Source organism: Cadophora gregata (assembly GCF_030347475.1).
Source record: "Cadophora gregata isolate MNR1 chromosome Unknown scaffold_1, whole genome shotgun sequence".
In the NCBI taxonomy this organism is placed as follows: domain Eukaryota; kingdom Fungi; phylum Ascomycota; class Leotiomycetes; order Helotiales; family Ploettnerulaceae; genus Cadophora; species Cadophora gregata.
The window spans coordinates 2,746,550-2,774,387 of record NW_026695924.1 but is presented as its reverse complement, the minus strand read 5'-3'; the positions used below and the strand labels follow the sequence as shown (position 1 = coordinate 2,774,387).

General features: G+C 48.8%; 9 protein-coding genes across 9 annotated transcripts; 3 read left to right on the top strand and 6 right to left on the bottom strand.

Annotated features, from left to right (window-relative positions):
• Positions 1–1,252: 1,252 nt before the first annotated feature.
• On the bottom strand, positions 1,253–4,740 carry ONS95_000909 (uncharacterized protein). The gene is made up of 2 exons (XM_058494086.1): positions 4,410–4,740; positions 1,253–4,352 (listed from the first exon to the last, which is right to left on the bottom strand). Exons 1-2 carry the CDS (start codon positions 4,617–4,619, stop codon positions 3,063–3,065), a joined length of 1,500 nt encoding a protein of 499 aa, XP_058364289.1. The 5' UTR covers positions 4,620–4,740; the 3' UTR covers positions 1,253–3,062.
• Positions 1,563–2,710, top strand: ONS95_000910 (uncharacterized protein; the record flags this gene model as incomplete). The annotated part of the gene is made up of 2 exons (XM_058494087.1): positions 1,563–1,982; positions 2,036–2,710. 2 exons carry the CDS (start codon positions 1,563–1,565, stop codon positions 2,708–2,710), a joined length of 1,095 nt encoding a protein of 364 aa, XP_058364290.1.
• A 187-nt stretch (positions 4,741–4,927) lies between the features above and the next one.
• On the top strand, positions 4,928–6,327 carry ONS95_000908 (uncharacterized protein; the record flags this gene model as incomplete). The annotated part of the gene is made up of 6 exons (XM_058494085.1): positions 4,928–5,039; positions 5,089–5,172; positions 5,226–5,237; positions 5,286–5,382; positions 5,430–5,931; positions 5,986–6,327. The coding sequence occupies 6 exons, from the start codon at positions 4,928–4,930 to the stop codon at positions 6,325–6,327; spliced, it is 1,149 nt and encodes a 382-aa protein (XP_058364288.1).
• A 1,200-nt stretch (positions 6,328–7,527) lies between these two features.
• SSE1 (adenyl-nucleotide exchange factor sse1) lies at positions 7,528–9,896 on the top strand (the record flags this gene model as incomplete). The annotated part of the gene is made up of 5 exons (XM_058494084.1): positions 7,528–7,534; positions 7,600–7,667; positions 7,721–7,752; positions 7,805–9,551; positions 9,606–9,896. The coding sequence occupies 5 exons, from the start codon at positions 7,528–7,530 to the stop codon at positions 9,894–9,896; spliced, it is 2,145 nt and encodes a 714-aa protein (XP_058364287.1).
• Positions 9,897–12,295: 2,399 nt separating this feature from the next.
• ONS95_000906 (uncharacterized protein) lies at positions 12,296–12,931 on the bottom strand. The gene has a single exon (XM_058494083.1). It carries the CDS (start codon positions 12,896–12,898, stop codon positions 12,539–12,541), a length of 360 nt encoding a protein of 119 aa, XP_058364286.1. The 5' UTR covers positions 12,899–12,931; the 3' UTR covers positions 12,296–12,538.
• On the bottom strand, positions 12,932–13,760 carry ONS95_000905 (uncharacterized protein). Its single transcript, XM_058494082.1, has one exon. It carries the CDS (start codon positions 13,603–13,605, stop codon positions 13,213–13,215), a length of 393 nt encoding a protein of 130 aa, XP_058364285.1. The 5' UTR covers positions 13,606–13,760; the 3' UTR covers positions 12,932–13,212.
• Positions 13,761–16,775: 3,015 nt separating this feature from the next.
• Positions 16,776–17,502, bottom strand: ONS95_000904 (uncharacterized protein; the record flags this gene model as incomplete). Its single annotated transcript, XM_058494081.1, has 2 exons — positions 16,776–17,111; positions 17,224–17,502. The coding sequence occupies 2 exons, from the start codon at positions 17,500–17,502 to the stop codon at positions 16,776–16,778; spliced, it is 615 nt and encodes a 204-aa protein (XP_058364284.1).
• A 665-nt stretch (positions 17,503–18,167) lies between these two features.
• On the bottom strand, positions 18,168–20,655 carry ONS95_000903 (uncharacterized protein; the record flags this gene model as incomplete). The annotated part of the gene is made up of 9 exons (XM_058494080.1): positions 18,168–18,242; positions 18,302–18,443; positions 18,496–18,699; positions 18,752–19,071; positions 19,119–19,192; positions 19,247–19,737; positions 19,856–20,003; positions 20,069–20,176; positions 20,643–20,655. 9 exons carry the CDS (start codon positions 20,653–20,655, stop codon positions 18,168–18,170), a joined length of 1,575 nt encoding a protein of 524 aa, XP_058364283.1.
• A 1,030-nt stretch (positions 20,656–21,685) lies between these two features.
• On the bottom strand, positions 21,686–24,163 carry ONS95_000902 (uncharacterized protein; the record flags this gene model as incomplete). Its single annotated transcript, XM_058494079.1, has 6 exons — positions 21,686–22,130; positions 22,181–22,980; positions 23,029–23,131; positions 23,242–23,911; positions 23,962–23,989; positions 24,050–24,163. The coding sequence occupies 6 exons, from the start codon at positions 24,161–24,163 to the stop codon at positions 21,686–21,688; spliced, it is 2,160 nt and encodes a 719-aa protein (XP_058364282.1).
• Positions 24,164–27,838: the final 3,675 nt, after the last annotated feature.

Here is a 27,838-nt window from a genome sequence, read left to right as displayed (position 1 = left end):
GTCGAATGGACTTCGCAGCTTCCTTAATACCATCATCCAGTATAAGAGAAACCGCTATGCAGCTGAGAGACCTATGGGCTGGTATCGATAGGACCTAGAAGCCGGACTGCTAGATTATGGACTCGGGCTGTCGCACTTGAACTTTGACAGCATTGCTAATGCTTCCTCCACTTCCTTTGCGGCAACTTTGATTACAAGCTTCCCTAGCCATTCAGACGCCGAGAAAATCTTCACGAGCACCTCTGTCTCTATCACTGCTGGATCGGTGGTCAGTGCGAGTAGTGCGGCGACTTCAGCAAAAGTTCCTAGTTTCTTCATTCATCACGGGAGGGTCGGCAAGATCAGCAGCACCTGTGACCGCCAGTTTGAGCAGCTACGGGGAAACCATGCAGTACGAGCATCGGTTCCATGGACGTCGCTTCTCACGCAGGCTCGATGGATGTTTGGTGCAGGCCGATAAGGCCATCCCCTCAAATGCCGAAAACACACTTTTCCATGGGCAACCCTGAAGCGGGGCAACACATTTGTTTACCTATCCTACCAGACATGGGCGTACTTTAGGCGTGCCATACTTACTTAGTTAGTTATAGGGCGTTCATTCAGGCCATCCATCCCATTGCGCCTATGTGGAACGCGTGTTTCGTTTGGCAGTTGAGGGGATAGGGAACACCTCTGCGAAGCTTGCCTCATATCAATAAAAGTTACGCCCAGAAGTATATCTATACTCAAAATTGGGTTGCTGCAGAATACCTGAAACAACCAGAGTGAGGAGAACTGGAAATCGTGGATCACTACCAACCAAGCGTCTTTATAGTATCTTTCAACAGCTCAAGTCGTGAGCTAGCTTCTATTCAACGAGCTTACTGGTGAAACTTGGAGTTGCGAAGGAAATTCGGTTCTGGAAGCCAACGAAAAGTAAATGTATGCCTGGCTCGCTGGCTGTCTTCCCTCTCCGCCTCTTCTCTTGAACGTGGGATGCGATGATTTTCCGTCGCTTGGGGATCGCTCAGTTGTCACGCGACAGTCCAGAAACACCAACAGCCGTGCCGGACATCGATGATCTCAGCTCGGCTCTGCACCGAAACCAGGTTGCAAAGGGGTGTGGTGGAGGTAGAGGTGGAGGTGGAGGTGGAGGTGGGATAAGTTACCTGGGAAGGAGAGTGAGTGTTACGGGAGTTTAGGTATGGACGAACACAGGTAGGTGGTACCTTAGTGATATAATATACGATAGTAAATACCTTACCTTACCTTACTTCGTTAGCCTGTCTCGCCTGTCCACCGTTACTGTACTATTGTATTGTTCTCCACTCCTTGGCAATGCAACGCCCGGTCATCACTTCTCGTAAACTAAGGAAACCGTGCATTTGATCCTTTGTCGCTGTGGACGCAGTGTAGTTATACGTATTTCTTTTACAAGCCACATACAACAGCCTCTTCTCCCTTCGAACTTGCTTCCTTGTCTATATTTGCAATTTTATTTGTCTCTTATTACCTGCCACTTACGATAGGTACATCCTGACGTCCAATCTCCAAATCACCCCACACCTTTCCGCGATACCAAAATGTCGAGAAGAACGGTCTTCACAACACTTACTCCTTTGCCTTCAGGAATCGGTCGTGACGTGGTCATGGAAACACTGAGAAGCCACACGGAGATGATAGATCTGAATCCCCTCGTCATAGAGAGACATCCGATCAAGCCACCGCCAAATGCGACCCCCGAGGAGTACCATTGCGACTGGTACTCATTGACGGACCGCGTCCAGTATCTTCCTGGGGGATTAGCATCGGGCCAAGTTACCTATACATGTTGCTTTCACGACCTGAAAGATGGGTTGCAGACGCACTGCTATGCGCCGATGGGACTGGACATAAAAGGGAAATGGACTCTTGGAGGATCACTTCCTGGTGAACCTATCGCACCGGTGGAACTTGGGTTAGGAGCGCCTTTGCAGGGACTGTGGTTACGAGAGGACGTGGATGTAAATGCTCTTCACACGTCTACACTTTGGCTAGTGCTGATAATCTTCTTCAGATGCGTTGCAATATCATGATGGGTGGGTTTGTGAAGAAGACGCTTAAGAAGGCCCATTCGTCGCTCGTTGGACGTCTGTTAGTGAAGTCGCAAATCCAGGAAGAAGCTGCCAAAACCGGTGCCCTGAAGGAGCACACCCTCAGTGACTCTTATACCGACTCCCACGCATCCACCGAATACACCTCGAGCGATAATGGCTCACAAAGCATGGCGGGCGGCTGGAAGCCCCAAGACAATGCACTTTCCGGGTCGCAAAAGTCTCCAATATTTCCCCTCCAGAGCATCTCCAGCTACCGCCCCGATCAGTCAGGCTCGCGGACTAGCTATGAAAGCAAATTACATCCCACAGCGCTTAATATACGGAAGTCGGGCAGTTCAGGCGCATCGCAGAAAAGCTCATATTCAGGCCCAGAAGTCGCAAGTCAACAGCCAGGAAACAGAGGATCAGAGCAGATTTTGAGTTCTAGCCAAAGTCCTCGCACGGAAACCGTCGAAGCGGCCTACCTACCATCTAGTACAAGTCGACAATCACAATCACAGCGTCATACTGAGCTGCTGACACAACACGCACAGGATGAAAGGCAAATTTCGCCGATGTATGGACAAGGACAAGGACAAGGGCAGGGTTGGAACCAGGCTCAGAAATCCCCGCATGGGCTTGCGGAGCTGGAGTAACAGACATTAGAAATAGAGGTAGGTACCCCGTTTCGCACTATGATACCCAGGAAATACGGAAGAACTTGGGGATGTTCGAGAATTTCGGTTTGTAGCGATGTGCTTTGGCGTCCATCATACATCTGCTCCTACGAGCAATGTTCTTTCAATCCAAATACAGAACGATCTACGCAGTACTATCTATGCAGTATCGGTCGCCAGTAATTTTATTTGCTGTAGGACTGACTTCGAGGGACTGTTACTTGAGAAAGTTAGTGTATAATTCGAGGGCCGTATGATTCCGAGATTGAAAGATTCATTGTTTGGGTATCTACGTACAGTGTTTAGATTACAGGTTCTATGCAACATCACATCATGACCCTTCTATTTCCTGTCCATCGTCCACCTTCTCAGAACCTGCCTTCCCAACCTGACCCTCTTCCGTCACCAGCCCCTCCTCCAGCCCCTGCTCGTCCCCAAGCTTCTCAAGTACGGTCTCCTCAACACCCTTTTCTGGAACCTGGCGGTCATCCTGCTCAGCAACCAACGAAATCAGGGCGTCTTCATGAAACTCATCCAAAGTTTCTGCATCTCGGTCTTGCTCTTCTCTGTCTTCCAGGGTTTGCTGCCTCGGCTCTGACTTCTCTTCTAATTCGGAAGACATGCTGTCCCATGACGAAGTTGATTCGGCAGGGCACTCAGGCTTTCGCTCCACGTCTTCGGCTGGTGCCGGAACTGGCTCCTCTTCTCGTGCCTGTTGAGGTTCAGCCTCCTCAAAAGACTCTACTATGACTGGAATTTCAGTCGCCTCCTCATCTTCGTCCTCCTCCGTGATCTGCAAAGCTCCGAGCGTTTGAGTGACGTCACCCTCTTCCTCGTCGGATTCCAGTACAGTTGTTACTGCCGATCCAACGGAAGGAGATTGTCTGATATGACGCCTGGTATTTTTCCGACTAGAGTCATCGTCGGCCATAAATATGGTGCTTGGAGTAGGCGCAGCTTTCATTATCGATGGAACGGGAGCTCGAAGATCCTCTGCAGGCTCCAATCCTTCCGCTTCAGGGGGCAATTTGTAGTTCTCCGCTGGGAGTAGGTCATACGTATCGCACACAGTCTTGAACAGAACATACAAGCCAGTCTGACCTTCCACTTGCCAGAACACCCCCCGATGCTGGAACCATCCATGTGCAAAAATTCGATGCAGGCGTCGAAATATGTTCGTCAAATGTTTTACGCCAGCTCCTCGTTCATCCACGGCATCTCCTGCACCCAAGCTCAATCGACTTGGAAATATCTTCTGGCTTGTGACAATATTGGTAGCCCAGTCAAGTGTATGGCAGCAATAATCAATAGCACAACAGCTTTTTGGAGATTCGTGTACAGCGCAAAGGAATTGCCACTCACTGGCTCGCATCTCGGGGCATGTTGTAGCGGAACACGGGGGATTGTCAAACAAGAAACCGATAATAAGATCATTACACTTGTTTATGAGAAAGCGACAGAGTTCGTAAAGCCATAGAGCACGGTCGACGCCTTCAGGCTGTGTAGCAATGAGGATTGCTGTCTGACGGGAGATGGGAATCGTATTTTCGCTGTCTAAAGGCTTAGAATAGTGGTAGTGTAAAGCCTTCAGGTGTTCTTGAAGTTGGAAGGCGGAATCGAGCTTTGGAAAGGAAGTGGTTAGTGTTATGCCAAACACTGGAGAGTCGCAAAGACTGACCTCGTTGAGGGGGATAAGTGGAGGACCAGCTGCCATATCGGCAGACTTGGTACCTGGGTGTATTCTTCGTTTCGCATTTGCATCTATGATACTCTGCTCAATGGTGGGTTCTGACATCAAGCCACCCGCAGATGGTGATTTGGGACCAATCTGAATCTCCGTTGGCGGAGGAGGGGAAGGGAGTCGAGGTGAGCTCGGTGGTAGCGCCATAGCAACAACCCGTCCTTCAGCATATGCTACCCACAGTGAGCATTGAGTGTTCGCAGACCTGCTCTTTCGAGCTCCGTTAGAGTCAAGGGCGTTGTTGGAATTGTGCAGCGTTGAGGTTGGGCAGAGTTGACGTTCGCACCCCCCTACATTGCTAGCTTGCTTGTGACTTCGCGTCAGGCTTTCGGGGCCACTGAAAGGCGCTAGGTAAGCTGTGCCTGGCGCCTTGCCCCAAGGCTGGCGAGGTGTTTGCACGCCGCCTGACCCAACTCAACCAAACAACATCCGACAATCAAGTCGCAAATCTCAAAATGGACTTTGACGACGAAGAACCTCCTATGTTGGTAGACATCAAAGAGCATGAAGCCAAACATGCTCTCGAAGACTCCAAACCCATTAAAGTCCCTATAACTATCGTGACAGGCATGTCAAACCCAAAGCCATCAAGAATGCTTCATTGACAACAGGTCAGGGTATCTAGGCGCGGGAAAGACAACTCTGATGAACTATATTCTGAACGAACAACATGGAAAAAAGATAGCCGTGATCTTGAATGGTAGATATGTGCTTGTCATGGCGTCGAAAACAATAGCTAACTTTTCGTTTCAGAATTTGGTGACAGTGAGTGATACGTTGTGGTCTAGTGAAGAAACTCAACTGATTGTGCAGCGATTGATATCGAGAAATCTCTGACAGTCAACAAAGGTGGTGAGAAAGTCGAAGAGTGGCTTGAAGTTGGCAATGGCTGCATATGCTGTTCAGTGAAGTATATTTCCTCACATGTGTGCCGGTACACTGCTTACTTCTGGTTAGAGACTCCGGAGTTAATGCAATTGAATCCTTGATGGAGAAGAGGGGTGCTTTTGACTATATCCTTCTTGAAACCACGGGCCTGGCTGATCCAGGGAACATTGCTCCCCTTTTCTGGGTTGACGAAGGCCTCGGCAGTACCATCTATCTTGATGGGATTGTCACTCTTGTTGACGCCAAGAACATCCTGACAAGTCTCGATGAACCTATTCAAGACACTATTCAGCATGAAGAGCATGAGGGCCATCATGGGCCTGCTTTGACAACAGCACATCTGCAAATCTCACATGCAGACGTTCTTGTCATCAACAAATCAGACCTCGTTAGCGAGGAGGAGTTGAAGGCCGCCAAAGAACGAGTACAGGCTATCAACGGCCTCGCAAATCTCTACATAACCTCCCAGGGAAAGGTACCGCGACTGGAAGGCTTCTTGTTAGATCTCCATGCATATGACGATGTGGGAGCTTTGGACGTGGCGGTTAAAGGTCACAGCCACCTGGACCAAGTAAGTTACAGCTTACCCGTTGGGGAAAATGACCAGTCTTTAACAATGATCAAGACGATTGCAACCATTACCATCTCCGTTCCAGTACTTAAGCCTGAACAACTACCTCGTATTGATGAGTGGCTTAGATCAATCCTGTGGGATTCTAAATTGCCATTTCCTGGCGCAGGCGAAGAAGATTTCGACATCCACCGGCTGAAAGCACGATTGCCACTCACAAACGGAGATGTCAAGATTGTTCAAGGTGTTCGGGATGTCTTCGAAATTGTGGATGCGCCCAATGCTAGCGAGTCAAAAGGAGCAGGCCCAAATCTGGGTGGAAAGATTGTATTGATTGGACGGAATCTTGTTGATAAACCATTCGAGGAGTGCTTGATCAGTATAATTGGTTTATGATACTTTCTTCGTTCCGGTTGTGACGGAGCTATTCGGCGGACACGCAGCGGATCCCTCTTTGACTGGAGGTGAGTAGAAGCTTTGGCTCTCTAACTCGTTTTCAGATGTGTAGATTGTGCAGGAAGGGATTGGCAAGAATTCAACGTGTGAAGTCCTAGTATGCCGCAGTATTTGCTTCTAGGTATGTTCTGGCCAATTCTTCGGCGCCATAATAACAGAATAGCGCATTTCAACCTGGGGATCGATGCTTCAAGCAGCCAAGGACACTGCTACCCGACAGTCTCACTTTACAGGAAGGTGTTCAAGTAGAGAACAAATATTGCCTGGCCGTACATAACCACATATATACCTACCTACCTAGACATGAAGTATTTCGAAATGTTGAAATTTTGATAGGATTGCATTTTCACTTATCTGCATTTGTACAATTGGCCCGACCCACCTGTATCGTCATCCTGCCCACCTCACCTCCGAGAATACCTTAGCAGCGGCCTTCGCCAACGCCGCCCCAGCTCAGCGAGGGGCAAAGTAACCCCACGCCACGTGACTCGCGAGTTGTTGCAACTGCCCAGGTGAGGCGAGGGGAGGGAAGGGGAGGGAAAAGAAGAGAAGAAGAGAAGAAGAGAAGAAGAGAAGAAGAGAAGAAGAGAAGAAGAGAAGAAGGGAAGAAGGGAAGAGAGGAAGAGGGCAGAGGGCAGAAGGTAGAGGAGAGGAGAGGAGAGGAGAGGAGAGGAGAGGAGAGGAGAGGAGAGGAGAGGAGAGTTAGATTCTTTGCTCGTTCCAGAAGTGTTCAGCTACTTAGAAAGGAGGCCGAAAGCCAAACAGGCACAGGCATAATCCATAGGTAAAATCTTTCCTGCCTTGCCTTTGTTCTGCCCTGACTGTGCCCTGCCTTGCACTGCGTTGCGTTGCCTTGCGTTGCTCTGTCCAGCCAGACGCTGTGCCGTGCTGTGCTGCACTGCACTGCACTGCTGAAGTGACGAGCGCTTTCTAGAAACTAATAGTCGTTAAACGAAAAAAATCGTGTTGCCGCATTCAGCGCAAAACACCAAAACACGCAAAACACAAAACTCCCTCCGAAAGCACTTCAGCATTACATCCCTCTTAAACACCTGTATCGCAACCGCAGATATCCCCCCTCTACCAAGAAAGTTTCCCAAGACCTCTATTCTGCCCTGCAAGCCGCAAGCTACCGCAAAAATGAGTGGTAAGTCAATGTCCATCCCACCACAGCCTGTCTTTGAGTCCTGCTAACAGCTATCTTCTCTGCAGTCGTCGGTGTAGACTTCGGAACGGTTAATACTGTCATTGCCGTCGCTCGGAATCGCGGAGTGGACGTCGTATGTGCTCCTCCTCCCCTCTTCCAACCTGTGAAAATACTAATGGTGGGCAGATCACAAATGAAGTTTCCAATCGAGCCACACCGTAAGTTGCACACTCTCTACTCACTCGATTGCCCCACTAACACAATCGGCAGGTCCCTGGTTGGTTTTGGTCCTAAATCTAGATATCTCGGCGAGCCTGCAAAGACACAGGAAATCTCCAACCTCAAGAACACCGTTGGCTCCCTCAAGCGATTAGCAGGCCGGTCATTCAGCGATCCAGATGTTTTAATCGAGCAAGATTTTGTCTCTGCCCCTCTCGTCGACATCAGTGGCCAAGTTGGCGCGGAGGTTACATATTTGGGAAAGAAGGAGAAGTTCACCGCTACGCAGCTGATATCTATGTTCCTTAGCAAGGTCAAGCAAACCGCCTCTGCAGAGTTGAAGCTCCCAGTCTCCGACCTGGTTATGAGTGTTCCAGCCTGGTTCACCGATGCCCAAAGAAGAGCTCTAATGGATGCTGCTGAGATCTCTGGCCTCAAGCTTCTTCGCCTCATGAACGATACCACTGCGGCCGCTCTTGGTTACGGAATCACAAAAACCGACCTCCCTACTGGTGACGAGAAGTCCAGACGCGTGGCATTCGTCGATATCGGTCACAGCAATTACACAGTCTCTATCGTTGAGTTCAGAAAGGGCGAGTTGACCGTGAAGTCTACTGCCTATGATCGCCATTTTGGTGGACGGGATTTTGATAAGGCTATCGTGGATCACCTTGCCGCAGAATTCAAGGAGAAATATAAGATCGATATTAAGAGTCACCCCAAGGCCCTGGTTCGTGTTCATGCTGCGGCTGAGAAGATGAAGAAGATCTTGTCTGCCAATCAACAAGCCCCGGTCAACATCGAATCTCTCATGAATGATGTCGATGTTTCAACCATGATGACCCGGGAAGAGCTTGAGAATCTTGTTGAGCCCCTCCTCAAGCGTGTTCAAATCCCTTTGGAGCAGGCTTTGGCTGAGGCTAAGTTGAAGGTTGAGGATATTGATATCATTGAGTTAGTTGGTGGATGCACCCGCGTTCCTGCTCTCAAAGAGCGAATTCAGAAGTTCTTCGGTAAAACGCTCTCCTTCACCCTCAACCAAGACGAGGCTATTGCGCGAGGTTGTGCTTTCAGCTGCGCCATTCTGTCACCCGTCTTCCGTGTCCGTGATTTCGCCATCCATGACATTGTCAACTACCCAATCGAGTTCACTTGGGAGAAATCGCCGGACATTCCAGATGAGGATACCAGTTTGACCGTCTTCAATAAGGGCAATGTTATGCCATCCACCAAGATTCTCACCTTCTACCGGAAGGAGACTTTCAACTTGGAGGCCAGATATGCGAAGCCCGACCTCCTCCCTGGAAAAGTCAATCCCTGGATTGGTCGATTTACCGTCAAGGGGGTCAAGGCCGACTCAAAGGATGACTTCATGATCTGCAAACTGAAGGCACGTCTGAATTTGCATGGTATCTTAAACGTGGAGCAGGGTTACTACGTGGAAGACGTTGAAGTAGAGGAGCCTATTCCTGAGGATAAAGACACAGAGAAGAAAGACCCGGATGCGATGGATACTGAGGAAAAGCCAAAGACGCGAAAGGTCAAGAAGCAGGTCCGAAAGGGCGATCTTCCTATTGTTTCCGGCACATCATCCCTCGATGAAACGATCAAGGTAGCGGCGGCTGAGCAGGAATCCAGCATGATCATGGAGGACAAACTTGTCGCTGATACTGAGGACAAGAAGAACGAGCTTGAGACCTACATTTACGATATGAGAAACAAGATCGATGACGCCTACGCCGGCTTCGCTAGCGACGATGAGAAGAACAAGTTGAAGGCAAAGCTTGAGTCCAGTGAGGTAATTATCCTACAGTTCATCAAGAATGACAGCAGTAAGCTAATATTCTGACAGGACTGGCTCTACGATGAGGGTGATGATGCTACCAAGGCCGTCTACCAAGCCAAGTACGACGAGATCCGTGCGTTGGCTGGCCCAATTGCCCAACGCTACTTCGACAAGGTCGAGGAGGAGCGTGCTGCTGCTCAGGCTATTGCGGATGCCGAAGCAGCCAAGAAGCGAGAGATGGCTGAGGCTGCAAAGAAGGCTGCGATGGCTCAAGAGGCTGCCACCAAGGATGAGGAAATGACTGACGCCGAGACGATCAAGCCGGATGACGTTGTTGAGCCTGAGGAGAAGAAGTAAATTGTTTGCATCAACGAAATTAATGATATGATGATGGTGGGTGGTACATTTTGGGTGAGCTCGGCCGAATTATTATGCTCGGGTATGCTCTGGCTTGGCGATTCCCACTGTGGCCGCTTCATCTCTTGCGAGAATAGCTTCTCTTGGTTTGGTGCGCGTTATAGAAGGCGATGCAACAAGGATAGAAATCAAAGTCGTAAAATTGTCTAGCCTACATCTTTGGCATGGCATTGCCTTTCACACAGGCTTTGTCCGCTTTATCACGAGTGTCTTGTTTTCGGTCGACCCCCTTCTGAATTTCTCCTTTTACTTCTTGCGGCTCATTGATCTCCAGCAGATGAACACAGGTGTGATCAACATTGGAACTGAGAAATATTTGGCTAGCCTCCTGTTTCAATAGGAACTTTCACATCAGTTGCTTGACCCAGCGTTCTGGCAAATGGGCACATAGTTCCATCGCTCATGCAGGCGGAACCACAGGTAAAGCCAAGCACCGGGCAATGCCCCAGGCGATTGTAACACCCAAAACCCCAAGTCTCGCTCTAGATGTTTATGTTTACTAGACGAAATGGGGTCATTCAATGCCTAATTACTTAGATTCAACGTATGGAATTGCCATCGGTAACCTCTTTGCCAGGAAAGCGATCCAGCACCTGTTCACTCTTCATCGCAGCTGCAGTCCCGGTAGGCACGAACAGCTTCCGACTTCACAGTCCGATCTGAAGCCAGCTTAGCTGCATTCGTTGGCGATCCAACATCACCCGTGGACCAACTCTACGAAGGTAGATGGTCCAGCAAATCACACTCAGTAAATCTGGACCGAAAGCCTTCGCCACAGGAACCAATCCCGCATCCGAAATTGCCATAGAACCTCTTCACTCGGGTTGAGACTGGGAGATTTCTTTCTCTATTGCCGAGCATCGGTTGAGAGGACATGCATTCCCAGAATGGTTTGACTGGATGTGGTTGAGCCATATGTCCTTGCAAATAAAGACCTTGTGACACTTCTCACATTTTAGGATATTGGCAGCGGAGGTGGGCTTGTTCACCAAAATGGGTTCGTAAGTGACGTTTCAAATCAAAGTTGCTCCTGGATGGTGTCCTATGAGGACAACGTGAAAAGCTGCAAAGTAGAGGGCATACATGGCTATTTTCAAGACGGGTCTGGAGTATCCGCTGTGACTTGAAGAGAGCCTTGGAGGGGCATGTTGGCCACGAACAACGGCAAGGCTGGCTACTCGTGCAATTGCCAAGAACTTGGACTGCGTGGTTTTTGAGATGACTTTCGGAGTCACACATCTTGCAAAATGGGTCGGAAGTGAAACCAGAGTAGGCGCAAGGGAGGAGCTGTGGAATTGGCTTTTAAGTGGAGAGAATCACTAAGTTGTTAGGAAGCCTTCTCCCGAAGCCGAGAGCGTCCGTAAACTGATCATCCTCTGTAGTTAGGCAAGCCATGCCTTGTTGGTAGTCCACGGGCTCATTAAATATACATGCATCTCTAATGATGGAGTCTGCTGGCCATGTGGCGTCAAAGGAGGAGGGCAGTGACCTGAATAGCGGAATGCCCTCCCCTTCGCCTTGTCTAGGGATAGCGCGGAGATGGCTCACCTGTTACCAACAGCCTCGTCCAAGCCAGCCTCGTCGAAGTCAGCCTCGCAGATGGTATTGGAAAGCTGTGTATACGCGTAGAGCCCAAATATGGAAGGCTCCAGAATGGTACAGTCCAAGCTGTCGGATCTAAACATCCAGGAGTTGGCCGGCCTGGTCCATCTCTTTCGAAGGACACAGATTGACTTCTTCTCGAGAGTAAGGACAGACTGATTGCAAGGCAGAGCATAAAGAGGCGAATGTGAACTGGTCAGTGAGACTGTTTTGTGATGGTGGAAGGGGGAGAGGGTAATATACCCAAAGTGCGCCACCTCTTCCTGGGTAGACCCCTCCCTTGACCCGGCCAATATGATCCTGTCGTCATGTCTACGCCCAGCTGTCTCTACGCCCGAGACACCGAGCGGAAACTTTGCGATGTTGTGTCATGAGAACTTCTTTGAGGTTAACCGCTGGTTGCGTTGAGGTGATTAGACTTCCGGACAGAGGCAACCCGGAAGTTCGGGGTTGGTTAACAAATTGTTGACCAAGCTCGAATGGAGATTTACTTGAAGCCTTGGTGACTTGCTGGGATTTTGAATAACAACAAGAACTCATTTAATGAATGTCGTGCATAACCATCTGAATGAAGAGCCAAACATTATGTTCTTTCATCGTGTTATCATCATACACATATTAATGACATAATTCATCGAAGCACTCGTCTCAGCTTAGCCACTGGGTTTCCGCAACCCATAGGAGAAACACAAGCAAACACGATACATCTGCAGAGTGTATAAAGGTAATCAACTGAGCTCATGACATCCATCCAAGAAAGCAATCGCAGGTATCAAGTCATCGTCAATCTAACCATTGCTGGAAAACCGAGCATCTACTCTACCACGGTACTTGGTGTTACAACTCATCGGGTACTGAACAAAGAATATAAAGAGGCGGGCGGAAATGCTTTACAACGTAGACTCGTCAGTCGGACAAGATAAGTACGAAAAGTAGCCATTACGAAAAGGGAAATAGCCCCAGAACTATCATCATTACGCTCAACTATCGGCGGTAACCTGTTTTGTGTTCGTATACTGGGCAACTTCTCTGAAAGATTCGAATAAAAGAGGGCAATAGAAGCAGTTGTATGGAGCATGATACTTTCCTTCGTGCTCCTTCAGCTTATCCTTTCTTCTGAACGCCGTAATTCGAGCAGCGCAACCTTCCTTTGAGCATATGAGCGGCTTGTCAGATTTGTTACCATGCCTGGTCATGATGGAACGCTTCCAATCGGGTATGTTGCCAAAGGTTCGAAAATGCGGGCACGACGGAAAGTTGAAGAATATATTTTTTGACTGTCGAGAGATGCGCTCGAAAGGACAGAAAGGTACTGAGTATGTAGCCCTTACTGCACCCATCTATATAGCACGCACCAGGCTGATGCATGCGTCGAAATCGATAATCGTCCTTGACGGCGGATGTTCTTCAATAACAGTTGCTGTGCTGATGTCATCGTAATCTATGCCGCCACTAGTAACGTTCATGTCATGAAAATATTGTGTTTCCATGGAAATGGATTCACCGAATAGCGCGGTGGAATCTGGGGTGAGGTCAGTGACAGTTTCTCTGGCAGTCCAAAAATCCATTCACTCTGGGAAGGAGACTCCTTACTGTGTACAATTATTGGTTTATCTCTCCTACACTGCTACGTCAGCGATGTGTTCAACTGAATCTAGCTCTTTGCATCCTCGAAACCAAGTATCTCGATGCTTGAAGCAAAACAAAGGACGAAGAACTCAATCTCATAAACTGAGGCATCGTTCATATCTTGTCTGCAAACTTTTACCCTCCCTGTGTCATCGTGGTACCCAGCCCGTTCAGAGTATTCTGTGGATTGCCTTGAAAACTTTTTTTTCAGGTATAAAGCCTGATCTGAACAAGTATTCGCCCCTTGGAAATTTGCTGGGCTGTTGGTTCCACGAGCTGGTATGCGTCCCTGTGACCAATAGTTGAATGCCTCGGACCCAGTGCAGATAATCTTGGGCTTAGAGGGAAGGTAAGGCCTTGGATCGGAAGCTGAAGATGCAACAGGCTGTTGTGCAGAATCAAAGAATCGTTGATTCATACTGCGGATTGAAAGCCAGTATCGAGCTCTTCGGGCAAGGGCAGACAATATTTGAGCGATGTGGATCTATGGCGGGCTTTTGACGATGCCATCTCATTAGCAGTGGCCACGATTGGAAAGCAAAGTACTTATTTAGCAATACGCTTGCTGAAACCAGCTGGGGTTCTAGGGGAGGCAGCTGTTGATTCGATACACTTACGCTACAAAACAAAAATGCAATCCTCTGCTTGATACTGTTATGCGCCAGGGAATCTAACGGAAGATCTAGCTTTGACAGGTGTTATAAATATTGAGTTGGTTACGAGAGGCACTGCTAATCGGTGAATCTGGAAAATCGCCATCATAAAGCTTTCCTGGCCTCAGGAACGTAGCAGCAGTACTAATAACAAGCTTGTAACTGCCTAATTATCTGGAGAGAAGCTTGCAGGACACCCGGATGACAGAAAGTAGAATCAATGAAGAAAATGCACCGCCATAAAGCCAGGCCGAGCGGGAATGACCCGTGTCCTTGTAAGCCCGTAGCAGGCTGACGCCTACCCAGAACCCGAAGAATGTTTGCTGTTGACACTGACTGAAGCAATGGAGAGACGGTGGACATCCAAGGCGGTCAAATCAGAGGAGTCCAAAGCCAGTCACCAGGGACGCCACGCCGAGAACAGCACAAAATAAGTCTACTGCTTCTTAACATCAGTACCGCCGACACTGCTGGGTGATGTAGGGCGGCGGATGAGTATTGGCTAGATTGGCTAGCTCAACCCCAAAGGACCACATGTATATTGACAGAATATGCTAAGACTTTTGTAAGACGAAGATCATCTATATCACATGATAGCCTGTTAAGTATGGCACCCATGATGTGATTTTTGTCTGCTTGATCGCCGAAACGAATCGATCTACTGCTTCTAATGTTCGGCCTATGTGTTCACTGCTCAATTTGTTTTGGCCCCCTCTTGAAGGGAGCGTAAGAAGCGAAGCATGGTATGTGGAGGTAATGCTTCCTCGTGGGAGAGCTTATCAGCAGTGTCCCTAAAGGGTTCCAACTTTGGTAGACCTACAGTGTCAACGCGACGTCGACAGGTTCTCCCGAGACATGCATACCAAAGCAGGGCAGACAGCAAGCCAAGCTGATGAGAAGGCACTCTGGCAAGGCTCTAAATGCCCCGCTGAGGGTGGCGCGTAGTGGTTACCGAGAGCTCAGGCTATTAGTGAATAGCCAGAGCCCCCGAACGAGCTTCAGAAAGAAGGAGAAGTTTCGGTATTTCTGCGAGGCAAAGCACCTTCCTTATCGCACAAGAACGGGGCGCTTTCACAGCCAGCTCATAAGGCCTCTATCAGCTACGGATGAAGTGTGGTTGGCAAAAGCGGTATGATTGGCTGACTTTGAAATCAATAAAACACACCTCGCCTCAGAGTTATGCTGTGATTGGTTGAGAAGCGAGGTGAGAGGATGTTGGTGCAAGGTGAAGTCAGCTGGAACAGAGGCCCAAATCAACTGAATACAAAACTGATGGGGATGGGGAGGATGAGCATCCTTAAATATGACTAAAACTCCGGAACGCTAGGCTGTCTGTCGGTCCACCGCGGTTGAAGCTTCTCAACCGCAGTAATCTTCTCATGCCTAACAATCAGTATGGCGTTGTCACTACGGTGGTAACAGCTCTCCATTCCAATGGAAATATTCTCTATAAATAGGGAGGTATTTTATAGAAAATCTTTTTATAGGAATGGAGAGTCGTCACCTATAACTATAGAGAATATTTCTATGATTATAGATTTCATGCCATACAAAATGAAACATGGAAATATCTATAAATCTATAAATCCATAATTACGGATTTTCCTCTATTTTTATATATTCAGTTCTATGGATAATATTTATAGTTTCCTACTCCCCCCTTACCCCGCCCCCTCCACCTTCTTACCTTAGCCTCCCACCTTCTTACCATAGAGAGACCTACCGTGGCGAGACCTACCGTGGAGAGACCTACTGTGAGACCTACTGTGAGAGACCTACCGTGAGACCTACCGTGGAGAGATTGGAGAGACCTACCGTGGAGAGAGACCTACCGTAAAGAGACCTACTGTAAAGAGAGATAAAGAGAGAGAAAGAAAAGGAGGGGGGGGGAGGGGATGATATGGAAGGATTAAAATTTAAGTATAAAACACGCTTTGACAGAGAAAGTAGGTTCTATAGGTATGGAAAGAATCTCCATGGGTATGGAAAGAAACTCTATAAGGATAGAAATTATCCTTAGGTATAAAGGGAATCTCTATAATTATGGAATAATCTCCATAGGGATGGAGATTCTTTCCATGCCAATGGAGATTCTTTCCATGCCAATGGAGATTCTTTCCATGCCAATGGAGATTCTTTCCATGCCAATGGAGATTCTTTCCATGCCAATGGAGCTGTTGCCACCGCAGTGTGTGGCAACTGAATAACCGACCGACTTTAAGTGAGCTTGATGGTGAGCCAATTGATGCGTAGTGCCAAGAGGAAAGTTGGAATCAACGGGAATGTTACCGTCGCAGCACCGAAAAGATTGCCAGGAATGACTGACTGGGTCTTGGATGTCACATAGCGGTATAGCTCAGAGACGATTGAGCCATAACCCTGGCACGCTGACGCTTTGGAGGCTCCAGTGGTGTCAATGTTGCATTCTCTGCCATTACTCGGATATCCAACGGCTACAGACCACAGAGAAAGTCCAGGAGGCAAATTGAGTAAGAACTGCACGTTACCTGGCTGACGTCCACGTACGGTTTCGCATATTATCCTACGCTACAAGTCAGCACCTGGACGGCCTGCTGGCCAGTCTTTGCGAATCCATATTACTTCGAAACTGTCCCAAAGGATGTTCCAACAGTTCCAACAAAGATTGACCCTCGAAGTGAGTTGGGAGATGCCACAGAAAACAGAAAACAGCGAGGAGGAGTGTCGTGGAGCCTCTATGCCATTGGTGATCACACAGATATAGAAAGGAGGGATCATGCTTACTAACGTATACTCGAAGCATGGTATGCAAGGACAATTGCTGGAAAGAATCTGCCGTGTGGCATCTCAATCTACGGTTGATACAGCAGCCCGTTTCATGATAGACAAAGCTACTTGGGGACTACACACTGCAAGCTCCTGAATGCTTTTCATAGACCATGTTGAATTCAATGGGTTATTCTGCCTGCGCTCCATTTGCAGTTTCAGCCGCTAGTTTTGCTTCCATCTTCTTTCTCGCTGCCATGATCATTTCTTCTCTCCTCCTCTGTAACAATGCCTGTCTCTCTCCCTTATTCGCACTCCAAGCCTGGCCTTGCTTTTGCTTCGCTGTGGGCGCAGACATTCCTTCTTCCGCTGATGTCTCCGACTTACTAGCCTCTTCTGCAAGTTTCGCTTTAAGGTTGTATCGTGTGATGAGATCTGGCTGAAGTGGCTTTGCTTGTGCTGGAGTTGCAGTAGATGCCGCTGAAGAAGCGGCAACTGGTAGAGGAGGTTGAAACGATTGCGGAGGCTAGCAGTTCAGACGTAAGCATAGGTTCTTCAACATGTATACATACACCTGGTGCCGGTCCAAGGCTGTGCAATGTTTCCGCTGCCAGTTTGCCCACACAGAACAGACCTACCACTTCCAAGCCCCTTCCACTTAGTATCCTCTCCGTCGTAGCTACGACATTCCCTCCGTTCCGCTGCAGATCCCACATAATACTTCGCCGTGATACCTGTGGGAACATCTGCTGTATTCTCTCTACATCTGCCTCTCTTGCGCGGACATTACTCGCAGAGTTCGAATTGCGACTTTGCGACGCGGAATTTGTTGAAGAAAAGAAGAAGAAGCGGATGGCCAGACCACCGAGCAGCAGTATGAGGACCAGTTGCGGGATATTGATCGTCTGGTCGGTCATTTTGTCTTATTGATAAAATGGTGCAAGTCAGTGATGTATGTTGAGGCGTTCTTGGATGTCTGAGGGCAGACTGATGACAATGGAAGTTGATTTGGCAGGCGCGTCGGCGACCTCCACCTCCAGTTCAAGGCGCGGACTTTAGAAGTGGACGAGATAAGGTGGGAAGCCGCGCACAGATCGGTGTTATGCGGATAAGATTTGACGATTATATGGATACACTATGGGGTCGTGAACGTCGATAGATCTTGAAGAGAAGGATTGGCGCGCGCCTGTGCATGAATTCAAGATTGTCACGTGTCATTGTCTATCAGGTATCAAACGAAGTAGGTAGACCAGCAAGAGGAGTTCACAACACTTCATTAAGCTGCGCTGGCCATTTACTTCCAATCATTATGATCTCGAATACACTCATAATCGATCTCGTTAGCAACTAGGATGCAAACCTCGCCGGGTTACAAAGACGCCCCCAAAAAGACACGATTTTGCTCAACCATCCTTGGGCTGTCGACTCCATTGCCAGCCTGTGAATGAACGCCGCCTGTCAGGACTATGCATCATCGTTGAACTTCGACCCAGGACAGCTTCCGATAGCTCTGCAAAGTAGGCCCCCGAAAGTTCTGCGAGAGTTTTGCGATCAACAGCGCTAGCTGAGACGCAAAGAATGTTTATACAAGAGCACGAGGAAGTGCGTTAGGTAGGGAAGGGTTCTCAAGATCGTCATAGATGAGGGTGAACTCCCGCTATCGCAGCGTTAGTTTCAATGAAACAGATGGGTTCGGTGAGAATAGGATGTACTCACTCGCTCGCGGTGCCACTGCTTGATGTCGAAGAAGATATAATAGCCACGCTCGGTACCGTTGCCCATGGATTGTGGAACCATCATCTCATCCTTTGTCAGCCAGAGCTGTAACTTCTTGTGGTAGCGCCAATTGCGATTGTGACTGCGAACCGTTAGCCTTGGAAATGGCCAGCTTGGGCTTGTTATTTCCTTACAGCTCTGACGCCGCCATTAGCTGCTGAACATCTCCTGGATTGCTGTAGAACATGAAGATCAACGCCTCATCATTGAAATTAGACATCTTAGTCTCCAGAGCGGCGACATTTCCAACGGTGTAGCATTCTGGCAATGTGAATCTTGGCACAGTTGGTCGAGGAGGTTCGTTCTCCCACAAAGAGTAGAGTTGCGATGAGATATTCCTACAGACTGTCAGCACGTGATTCACGTCAAGGTCGTACTTGCTTAACGCACTCGTTGGAGTTCAGATCGAATCCGAAGTTAGCCATGTCCGCTCCAGTGACAAGTGCAGCATAGTCGGGAAAGTTATTCATCATGACAGAAAAGCCTTTTAGACCCCATCTATCCATCTCGTTCATGCCAGGCAGGGGATCTTGAACCTCGAGGCTCGACTCGTCAGCATTGCTCTGTGTAGAGACAGTAGATTCCATGGTTTGCGAGCGTGCCGGATCCTGTTGTGGTGGTCCGTCTGTTCTCGACATGACGGAATGCGTTATCGCGTCTTCACGTTGGGGATGTTGTGTTGAGGAGACGAATTGTGCACCAGAGAATGACTGGAAGTTTTAGCCTCGCGATGACCGGTAGACGCACATGCACTCACATTCGTGTCGCTCTCAGGCACACCACCGGAAGCTTGGCGGTTCCCTTCAGCTGAAGATCTCGACGCTGAAAGACCTTGATAGATTGTTAGTGCCAAGTGACCTTGAATAGAGCCGATTCACTTCTCACCTGATACGCTTCCCGGTGACGCGACGCGAGTTCCTGTTCCTACTCGATTGCTCCCTGACAATGCATTGAGCAAGCCGTTGTTTCGATTCGGCTGAGGTGGATTTGCCGTACCAAAGCCTAATCCATTCGACTGAGCTCCAAAGCCAACGTTAGGTATTATGTTGGCGCTTCGGTCCTGACCGATTTCCCCATTCGCGTTCCTGTTGAGAGGTGGGAAGTCGTCCACAGGGTTAGTCTGTGAGGATTGGCCAACAGCATTTTGGCTACCAAATCTGAATCTACCCTGACTACTTGGTAACTGGGAGGATGAACTGAACAGGTCCTCCTGCTGTTGCTGGGTTTGCTGCTGGTTATTCAGTTGTTGCTGTGATGACAGTCCTGACTGTTGTTGCAGCCGCACATTGGTTGACGGGCCCAGATTTCGAGTTCCAGATGCAGCCCACGCTGACTGGCTTGGCTGAGGTTGATTATTGGATAACGATGGAAACTCGCTGGTGAGGTAAAGTAAGCAGCTTGTCAAAGTTGCGATTGCAAGAGAGCTTGAAATTCTGGCTGCAATTGCACTTTTTCTGGACAGCAGAAGTCCAGCGTATGGACTCAATCACTTACGAGAGGTCTAGGGCTGTTGTAGGCTGAGATGAACCACCAATTGTCTGTGCAAAGCTCGTCATGGGAGGATTACCAGGACGTGAGTTTCCTAGACCTGCACTTCCCATGGGCACTCCACCGCCAAATCCCCAAGTTGCCCCATTACCAGCTATGTCACCACGCAGTCAGCACACCTCGGCTTCGATGTCTAGGATCTTTATAAGGGGTTCGCACCCATCTTTCCGCTGGGCGGTAGCCTGCTCGATACGCTCCGATTTTGCGGTATCTGCTGCTGCGCTTGGAAGCCATTTGGCATACCTCGCAGAGACTGGGGTCCGACGGCTTGAATAAAGAGTCAGCGTGAGATTCTCATGGGACCACGATTCTTGACAGAACAACAGCCAGCATATCCAGGAGAGGAAAAGAAAGAAGTCGGCAGTGCGATGGCCACCAAATACTCCAGCCCGGGTACAGTCTCGTAGGTACTCTCTTCCAACTTCACGTATGAAGTGAATTAAGCTACCAGCAGTTCAAGTAGAGCAGGAGATATGCCATGGATTCGCAGAGTAATGGCATGCCAGCCTGCAGAGGGTCTGCTGGCGGTGCGCCTCTCCCTCCCTCCATACATTTTTGGACAGGACAGCATTCGCATGTTCCCAGCACGGCAGATGTACCACAGAGATTCCAGGTTTTCTGTGTATGATGCGACCCTTTCCTCCTCCAAATAGGCCCAGCAGACAGGTTGGCAGCCAGTAGTTCGCATGCGGCGGGGCTGTTTGTGGAGAAGAAGGAGCATTCAAATCCATACCTGGTCGATTCATTGTGGGTTGAAGTGTCTGCCCGGCTATCAGATCCAGAACGGCGGGCTTTGCGAGCAGGATGGTCAACCGAAGGTGTCTTATTCTGATGCTTGTTGTTGGTTCTGTAGAGGCGAGTTGCCCAGGGCTGCTGGGCCAAGTACGAGGCAGGTAGGTAATTCTAGGTCAACCTTTCCTAGTTCGCTTACTAAGCCGCTTGCAACGACCACCAGGACCAGCACCTTACCTTCCCAGGATGCTTGGACACGCATGAATGTGTATGTATTTGTAGTTGTATTTCAACGCAGCGAAAGCTAGCCTCGACAAGCAAGACAGTGCAGTGTGACTCTTCTACAAAGACTGAAGTGCGCATACCGTAGTGTGCTCTTAATTTCTTGTCCATGAATGAGCAACTCCCACGGGATGTCAGCTCTCGCACCTTGGTAACAAAGAGAAAAAAAGCTGGCCCAGTACCAGCCTCTTCATCTAATCATTGCCGTCAATATTTGAGTATATCTCTGGTAGTGTTTTAAATTCATCTTCATAATATCGTCATATTCTCAAAGGATCCACAAACGCAGGCCAGATCCGGTGATCCTCCGATTATGATGTTGCCTTGCGGACGGTGCCACCTTCATTCCCTGCTTGAGTGTGCACATTCCGGTCGCTACCACTGTCGTTCTTCCAATACCTGCAGAGCAATCATGGCACAGAAACAACTCATCAACTTCTGTCATATTTCTTGCAATCGTCTCATATCCTACGTTCTATTTCATAGACTCGTGCTCTTTAGGTAGTACAATCTGACTCGCCCTTGGACAGTCACCACATTCCCTCCATGGTAAGTTAAGGTTCAAACCAAGACATTCTCAGGCATGAGAAGCCAAAGCGACCAACATTGTGCTAGTATGACTAACCAAAGTAGCCTGAAAGTTGTATCGAAAAGCTTGTCGATATCATGGAGTCGATCCGGTAAGGTCACTTTTGGTAGAATTTGGCGGGTGGTGTACTTTCACTGCATGTTTACCTCATCATCGTTAGGGTTCGCTGAAATCTATTGATACTCCGGTTGCCTAGGGAGCCCATAATTTTGTCGATCCTGACCTTCAGCCCAATATCCCTGACTGTCATCAAAGCCCAGAGAGTACGGGCCGTCTTGTCTTGTGTTAGGGCTGATGCTACTCAAGCGCTCCTGACGGACGGACGAGTCCTGATGAGAGACAAGGGCTGAATCGGTTGACAAACACTTCTCTTCATCAGTTATTGGAGGGAAGCTGGAGTCATCGTCGTTAAGCTTCAGCGATGCAAATATCGCCTTCATGTCTCGCAGGTCCTCGGCTGGCTCGTTCTTTGCTTGCGATGTGCGTTCTTCCACGAATTTTCGAATTGAGCGTACGATTGGTGGGTAGTTCTCATCGTTAGGAAGCCACCAGTGCATACATGATCGGTCTTGAAACAGGTCGGCCATCTTGGTCCGAAAAGTGTAAGGATATATGTATCTGGTCGCCCGTGTTAGCAAAAGAATGACCATAAACATGGCAGAAAATACCCGTTCGATTCAATCGCCGCCAGCTTCCTGCGAGCCCACATTGAATGTGTTTTATCTCTCGGCAGAAATAAACAGGCTATTCCGAGACTTGCCTGACAAGCTATTACCGTACCAGGAGGGCTCTGAGGCCAGAATTCAACAGCTTCAAATAATTGGCAGCTTGCATACGCTATCAAGCCGAGGTCAGGGCTTGGTTGGGTCTTCATCGTAAGAGCTGTCTGATATTTGTGCATCATGTCAATGGCATACCAGTCAATGATGGCTACATTCATCACCCATAAAGGACCACTATATATGATACCGGGTACGTATGGGTTGACGATGTCTTCAGGGTCGAGTGGCCGTGCTCCCGAGAAATCTGTAACGAGGTAACGGGGATCCTGCAGAGCCGGATCCATTTTGTTCTTCCATTCTTCGATTCTTCTCGCAATTATATCATTCTCAGCAACAAATTGTTCATCTGACAGATCACCCTTCCCTCTCCTCGCGAAAAGCAGGGACATGTCTGTTGCAACAAGACGGTGTTGTGCGATTGCCGACTCAATTTTCCAGTCCAGTCTATCAGGCTCGATCGAAACTCGCTGTTGAAAAAAGTCCTGGGCATAGGAAAACCATTCCCTGGACAATACGGTCTCAAACCCACCCATCAGGCCAGCAAAGACGTCAAATCGCATATACCACCCCAGAATTACACGTGTCATCGGGTCTTCCATGGCCGTTTCTGGTGTATGTAACTCGGTTAGAATCTCATACGCTGCTTTTTGATGCCCCAGCAAGTTTATCCAATCTCCCAGGAATTCCTGCGCAATCAGTTCGAGTCATTTGTTCATCGCGGCAAACAAACTCACTTCTATTGTTGCGAGCTGGAGAATAGCCAGTATAGTACCATTCGTATGTCGCTCGCCTCGCTTCAACGAGTTTAACAGCAAAGACACGGATTTGTTGTAATACCTAAGGGGCCAAGGGATCAGCTAGCCGGCAAGAGCTGTGTAACATTTGAGGAAGATGCGCACTATTCTCTGTGTGCGCAGAGAGATGGTGGGACTGGAATGGCAACTTACTGAAGGAAGTCTTGCATCCTACCTCGAGACGTCTGCAATGTTCTCTGAAATGCTGAAAACCCAACAACTGCAAATAGCAGGGACTCGTTTCTCAGCGCAGCGTCTAGGAAAGTCGTTCGAAGAAAATTGCCTGAGTCGAACTTCAATGAATAGTGGAGGTGCGTTATATTTTCGTAAAAATAAGTCAGATAAAATTGCAGATCGAGAGGCAGATGCGACCAGTCGGTTCTGAGGGCACCTGGGTTGGAGGAAGTTAAAGGAGCTCTCATTCTTTTCTGTCTCGACATTGCCATTGCGTCGTGTGCAGAGTAGCCGATGGACCCTTCAGTCGATGGTGTTGGAGAGGCGCCTTTATCCTGGATTAATGAAGGAGTCTCGGAATCGTGTCTAGTACCACCTTTCTGGCCGCTCATGAATTGACTATTGCTGCCATGTCGCATCCCATACTTCGACAAACTGTTGGAGCGAGCATAGTCACTTGAGGTTCCGTCCTCATCTGGTATCGCCTCCAAATGCTCTTCGGCAGCCTCTTCATCACCAAACTCGTCAGATGAAGAACCGGGGCTTTCTTGCGAAGAGGGATTCACTGTTCCGGAGGCTGTGCTCCTCGAGGCTTTCGCGGTCGTTGACGTCTCTGGATAAACGCATTCTCGGCCTCCTTTCTTGCATCCTAATGGAAGAATCAGTACCCAGGAAAGGACTTCAGCGCTTTTTACATACTCTCGCAAAGAGGGCGGTGCTCATCACACTATAAGATATAAGCATTCAACACATCAAGCCAACGCAGGTGATGCTATGTTCTACGCACCTTGACACGACGAGACCGACAAGTGTAGCAACCACTCCTGGTCCGGCGGTGTTTGGTTTGGTCAGGATTCGCGTTGGATTTGCGTCTATTCCTGTTTGTTTTGGGAGTGTTCATCGTTGTGTCTTGAACGCCGAAGAGATATTGGAGATCTGCGTACGAACTTGCAGAGCTCAGGTGCAGTGATGGAGGAGAATCCCGTAACAATGGGATTTCAGATGATGACACCTTCGGGCGCGAACTGGCTCTTTCTGCTGGATACTCACTGTTGTAGTAGGTCATGACGGCCTAGCGGAGAAAAGGAGCGCCTTAGAGATGATTCAATCAACAAGTCAAAGGTCCTTGAGCTTCGATTCTCTTGTGAGGAGGGATACTGGTAGTCCTTAGACGCACGTTCCACATGGGACATGGGACCCCACTCACACAAGGTACAGATATGTCGGGCAGCAGCCGGGCCGTTTGGCTCCTTGATCGTACAAGCAAGTCTAGACGGGACCAGAGGACAAGTAAGGGATAGTTGCTTAAGAATGATCGACTAGTAACGGACAGCCCAGAAGAAGAAGGGCCCTGCTTGAGGGCGTGAAAAATCTCTGCCGGGACTATAGTTGAGGACAACCTTCTTGGCTTTGGCCAGAAAAGGCAGTATAGCCTTCAGTGGCTTTCACTTATCCAGCGCCTTCCTGTAAGAGTTTCAAGAGCTTACCGATATTCGTTGTTTTGGGAACAAATAGCCGGCTTGCCTCGGGGTTCTGAAAGGTGGCCCAACACCTGTCTCGAAGGTGGACGTTCCTAATGAATGTATCTGGTGCTTTTAGGAACAGGGGACGTATGGAATTTCTGAACTCGCCGGATGTCTCTTTGATTGGAACGACGAAGATTGTTACCAGAAAGGGATTCTTCTAGGAATTATGATCTCATACCATGATCCTGGACAGCACGGAAGTTGGCAAGTGGGACGGACAGTGGCGTCGTTGAACCCCAGTGCCTTCGAGGAAGGTAGTGGTGCTCAGCCAGTCGTTGAAGGCGTCAATTTCCCGGCAAGATTCTTCGCAGCAAGGTGGTATCCGGCTTCTGGAAATTTGATACGTACGACGGAAGGCTTGCGAGTCTTGTATGGCAAGTTGGGTACAAGCTGCTCAACGCGCTGTTCTGATCCCTGATGGTCAGATGGCAAGGATCTCGTCGGATCTCTCAGGGCATGGATCGCGGTGTGTGCGCAGGATGCAGATCAGCCAGGAGTACGGAGGGAGGGTTTCTGGTCCTGGTGGGTGAAGATGCATTTATCTTCTGTTCACTAAAGATGGCCTGGATTAACAGTGGAGCCTATCAGAGAATTTTCAGATGACACCTCAACATTAAGAGCACTACAGTACAGACTTGGTGCTACGTAGTGCAGCTGGGAGCACCAAGAAGGGCGATGATGCTCTCAGGGATGCCGAACAGGCCTGGAAGTGGAAGTGGAAGCAATAACAACAATGGGAGAAGACAGAAGAAGTGTTGACAAGGTCGTATGCAGAACCACTTGGAGGGTGGAGATGCTCCAGGGTTTTTGACGGAGAAGGGCTGTCTGTGCAGACAGCGGCAAGGTCAGGGGCGCTAGCCCATGATCAGCAAGACATCTGGTCTCAAACCGAAATAATCTCCTAACTTATGATGAGAGACTACTACTGTACTACTACTGTGAGGCGTTTTCATTCAATTCAGAAACCAGACGAGGCTGCATGTCTCAGTCGGGGCCTTTTTTGAGACAGCGAAAGGACCTCACCTCTTCAGACTTCAGTCTTCGAGCTTCACCCACCAATCCACCCCAACCCACCCCACCCCACCCCACGGGGTCCTATCAAGCTGTCAAGGGCAAACCCACCGCCAAAGGCTGCTTCGAACTCTCCGCTTCACTTCTTGGTCCTGCAGTCACCCAAGTAGTAGTTGTAGTAGTAGTCATCGTCTTTTCCTGCGGAAGAGTCACCGAGCTGATCCTCGAACAGGATAGTCCATGGCAGGCAAGCAGGGACGGCACCGTCCAGGGTCCCTGATCCAAGCAAGCTGGAAGGGCGAGGGCGAGTAGTAGAGTAGTACGACGACTCGGCGAGAAGGGGGAGAAGGGGAAGGCTCCCAGCTTGCAGCAAACCGATCATGATGATGCCTGTCGATAGGCGGCGGAATATAACCTTCTCCCGGCAAGTCTGTGATGGGGCCTGGATGGGCACTGATGGCGAATGGATGGTTCCACCAGATCGGTGGAGCAGGGGAGCTACAGAGGCAATCGGAGCTTGGTTTGTTGGGGTTGTCTGGTTCTGGTTCTGGTTCTGGTTCTGGGACTGGTTCTGGGGCTGGGGCTGGGCTGGGGCTGGGATGGAGTACGGAGATACTGAAGTAGTCTCGAGCGTGCGGTGTGTGCGGTGCGGTGCGGTGCGGTGTGTGCTGGGAAGCCTGGTCCTGGTCCTGGTTCTGGTCCTGGTCCTGCGGCGCAAGGAGGGAAGGGATGGAAGAAGGGAAGGGAAGGGAAGGGAAGGGAAGGGAAGGGAAGGGAAGTGATAGGGATAGGGACGGGGAGGGGGACGGGGACGGGGACGGGGACGGGGACGGGGAAGCCGTCCAGATTCGGCACGGCTGATGATTGCCAAAGCCAAAGGCGGCCCAAAAGGACTGACTGACACTGACTCTCAGTCTGCCAGTCTCCTTTCCTTTTCTTTTCTTTCCTTTCCTTTCCACTGCTTCCAGTCTCGATTCCGCCAGACTAGGTATTGTATTGTATTGTAATTTAAAGTAAATCATCTCGCTTCGTCCGCCATAGCGTTTGTTGTCTCCTTTGCAGCTTTGCAGGCTTTCCTTCAAATGCAAACCATGCTGTGGTGAGCTGCGCGGCGGAGCAGATAAATTACTGTACAGTACAGTACTGAACTGTCCTGTACTGTCCTGTACTGTCTTGTATGGTTATGCATGCCATGCTCCGACGGTGCTGAGTTATTGGGAACTAGGTACCTACAGGCGAAGCAATGTCAGTTGTACCTACAGTACAGCCCTATTCGGGAACCGGGCATGGTAATTCAATACTGCTGCACGGTAACTCTCCCACCCCCTGAGCATTGCATTGCATAGGCAGGCAGGCAGGTAGGTAAATCAATGACCTTACCCAGGAAAGAGAAGAAACTTGTATTAGCCGCGGTCCTGGGGGCCGAGAATTCGGCTTTGTTGAGCTTCACCGCCAGCCTCATTACAGCAAATAATCCAGTCGTGAATTTTGCAATTTCCATTTTGCATTTCGCATTTCGCATTTTGCCTCCGGGCGGACAGCCGTGTTGTTCTGGCATACCATACCTAAGGGCCCGTTTGGATCGGAAGTGATACTTAGGAAGTGATACTAAAACTCGAAATAATAAAATCGTTACTTTTATCACTTTAAGAAATAATAAATAAGTAATAATTATGTTTAGCTCGATTTTATTACTTCTAGAAATATCTGTTATTTCTATTAACTTTAGTTATTTATTATAGTTCTTACTAAAAGTAGAAATCCTATAAAAAGTATTACTTTACTACTTTATATAGCTCTACAGTTCTATAGCTCTATAGCTCTACCCCCTTTTACTACTACTACTACTATAATATACGCTATATTACTATTAATTGCTCTATTAATACAGCACTAGTATAGGAACTAAAGAATCGCTTATTTTACTAATATTCTAGTTATATTTATAATATTTATTTACTACTAGAATAACTTTAAATAGTAATAATAATACGATTCTAAGCTCTCTAGGAAGAAATAAATAGAGAAGCTTTTAGAGG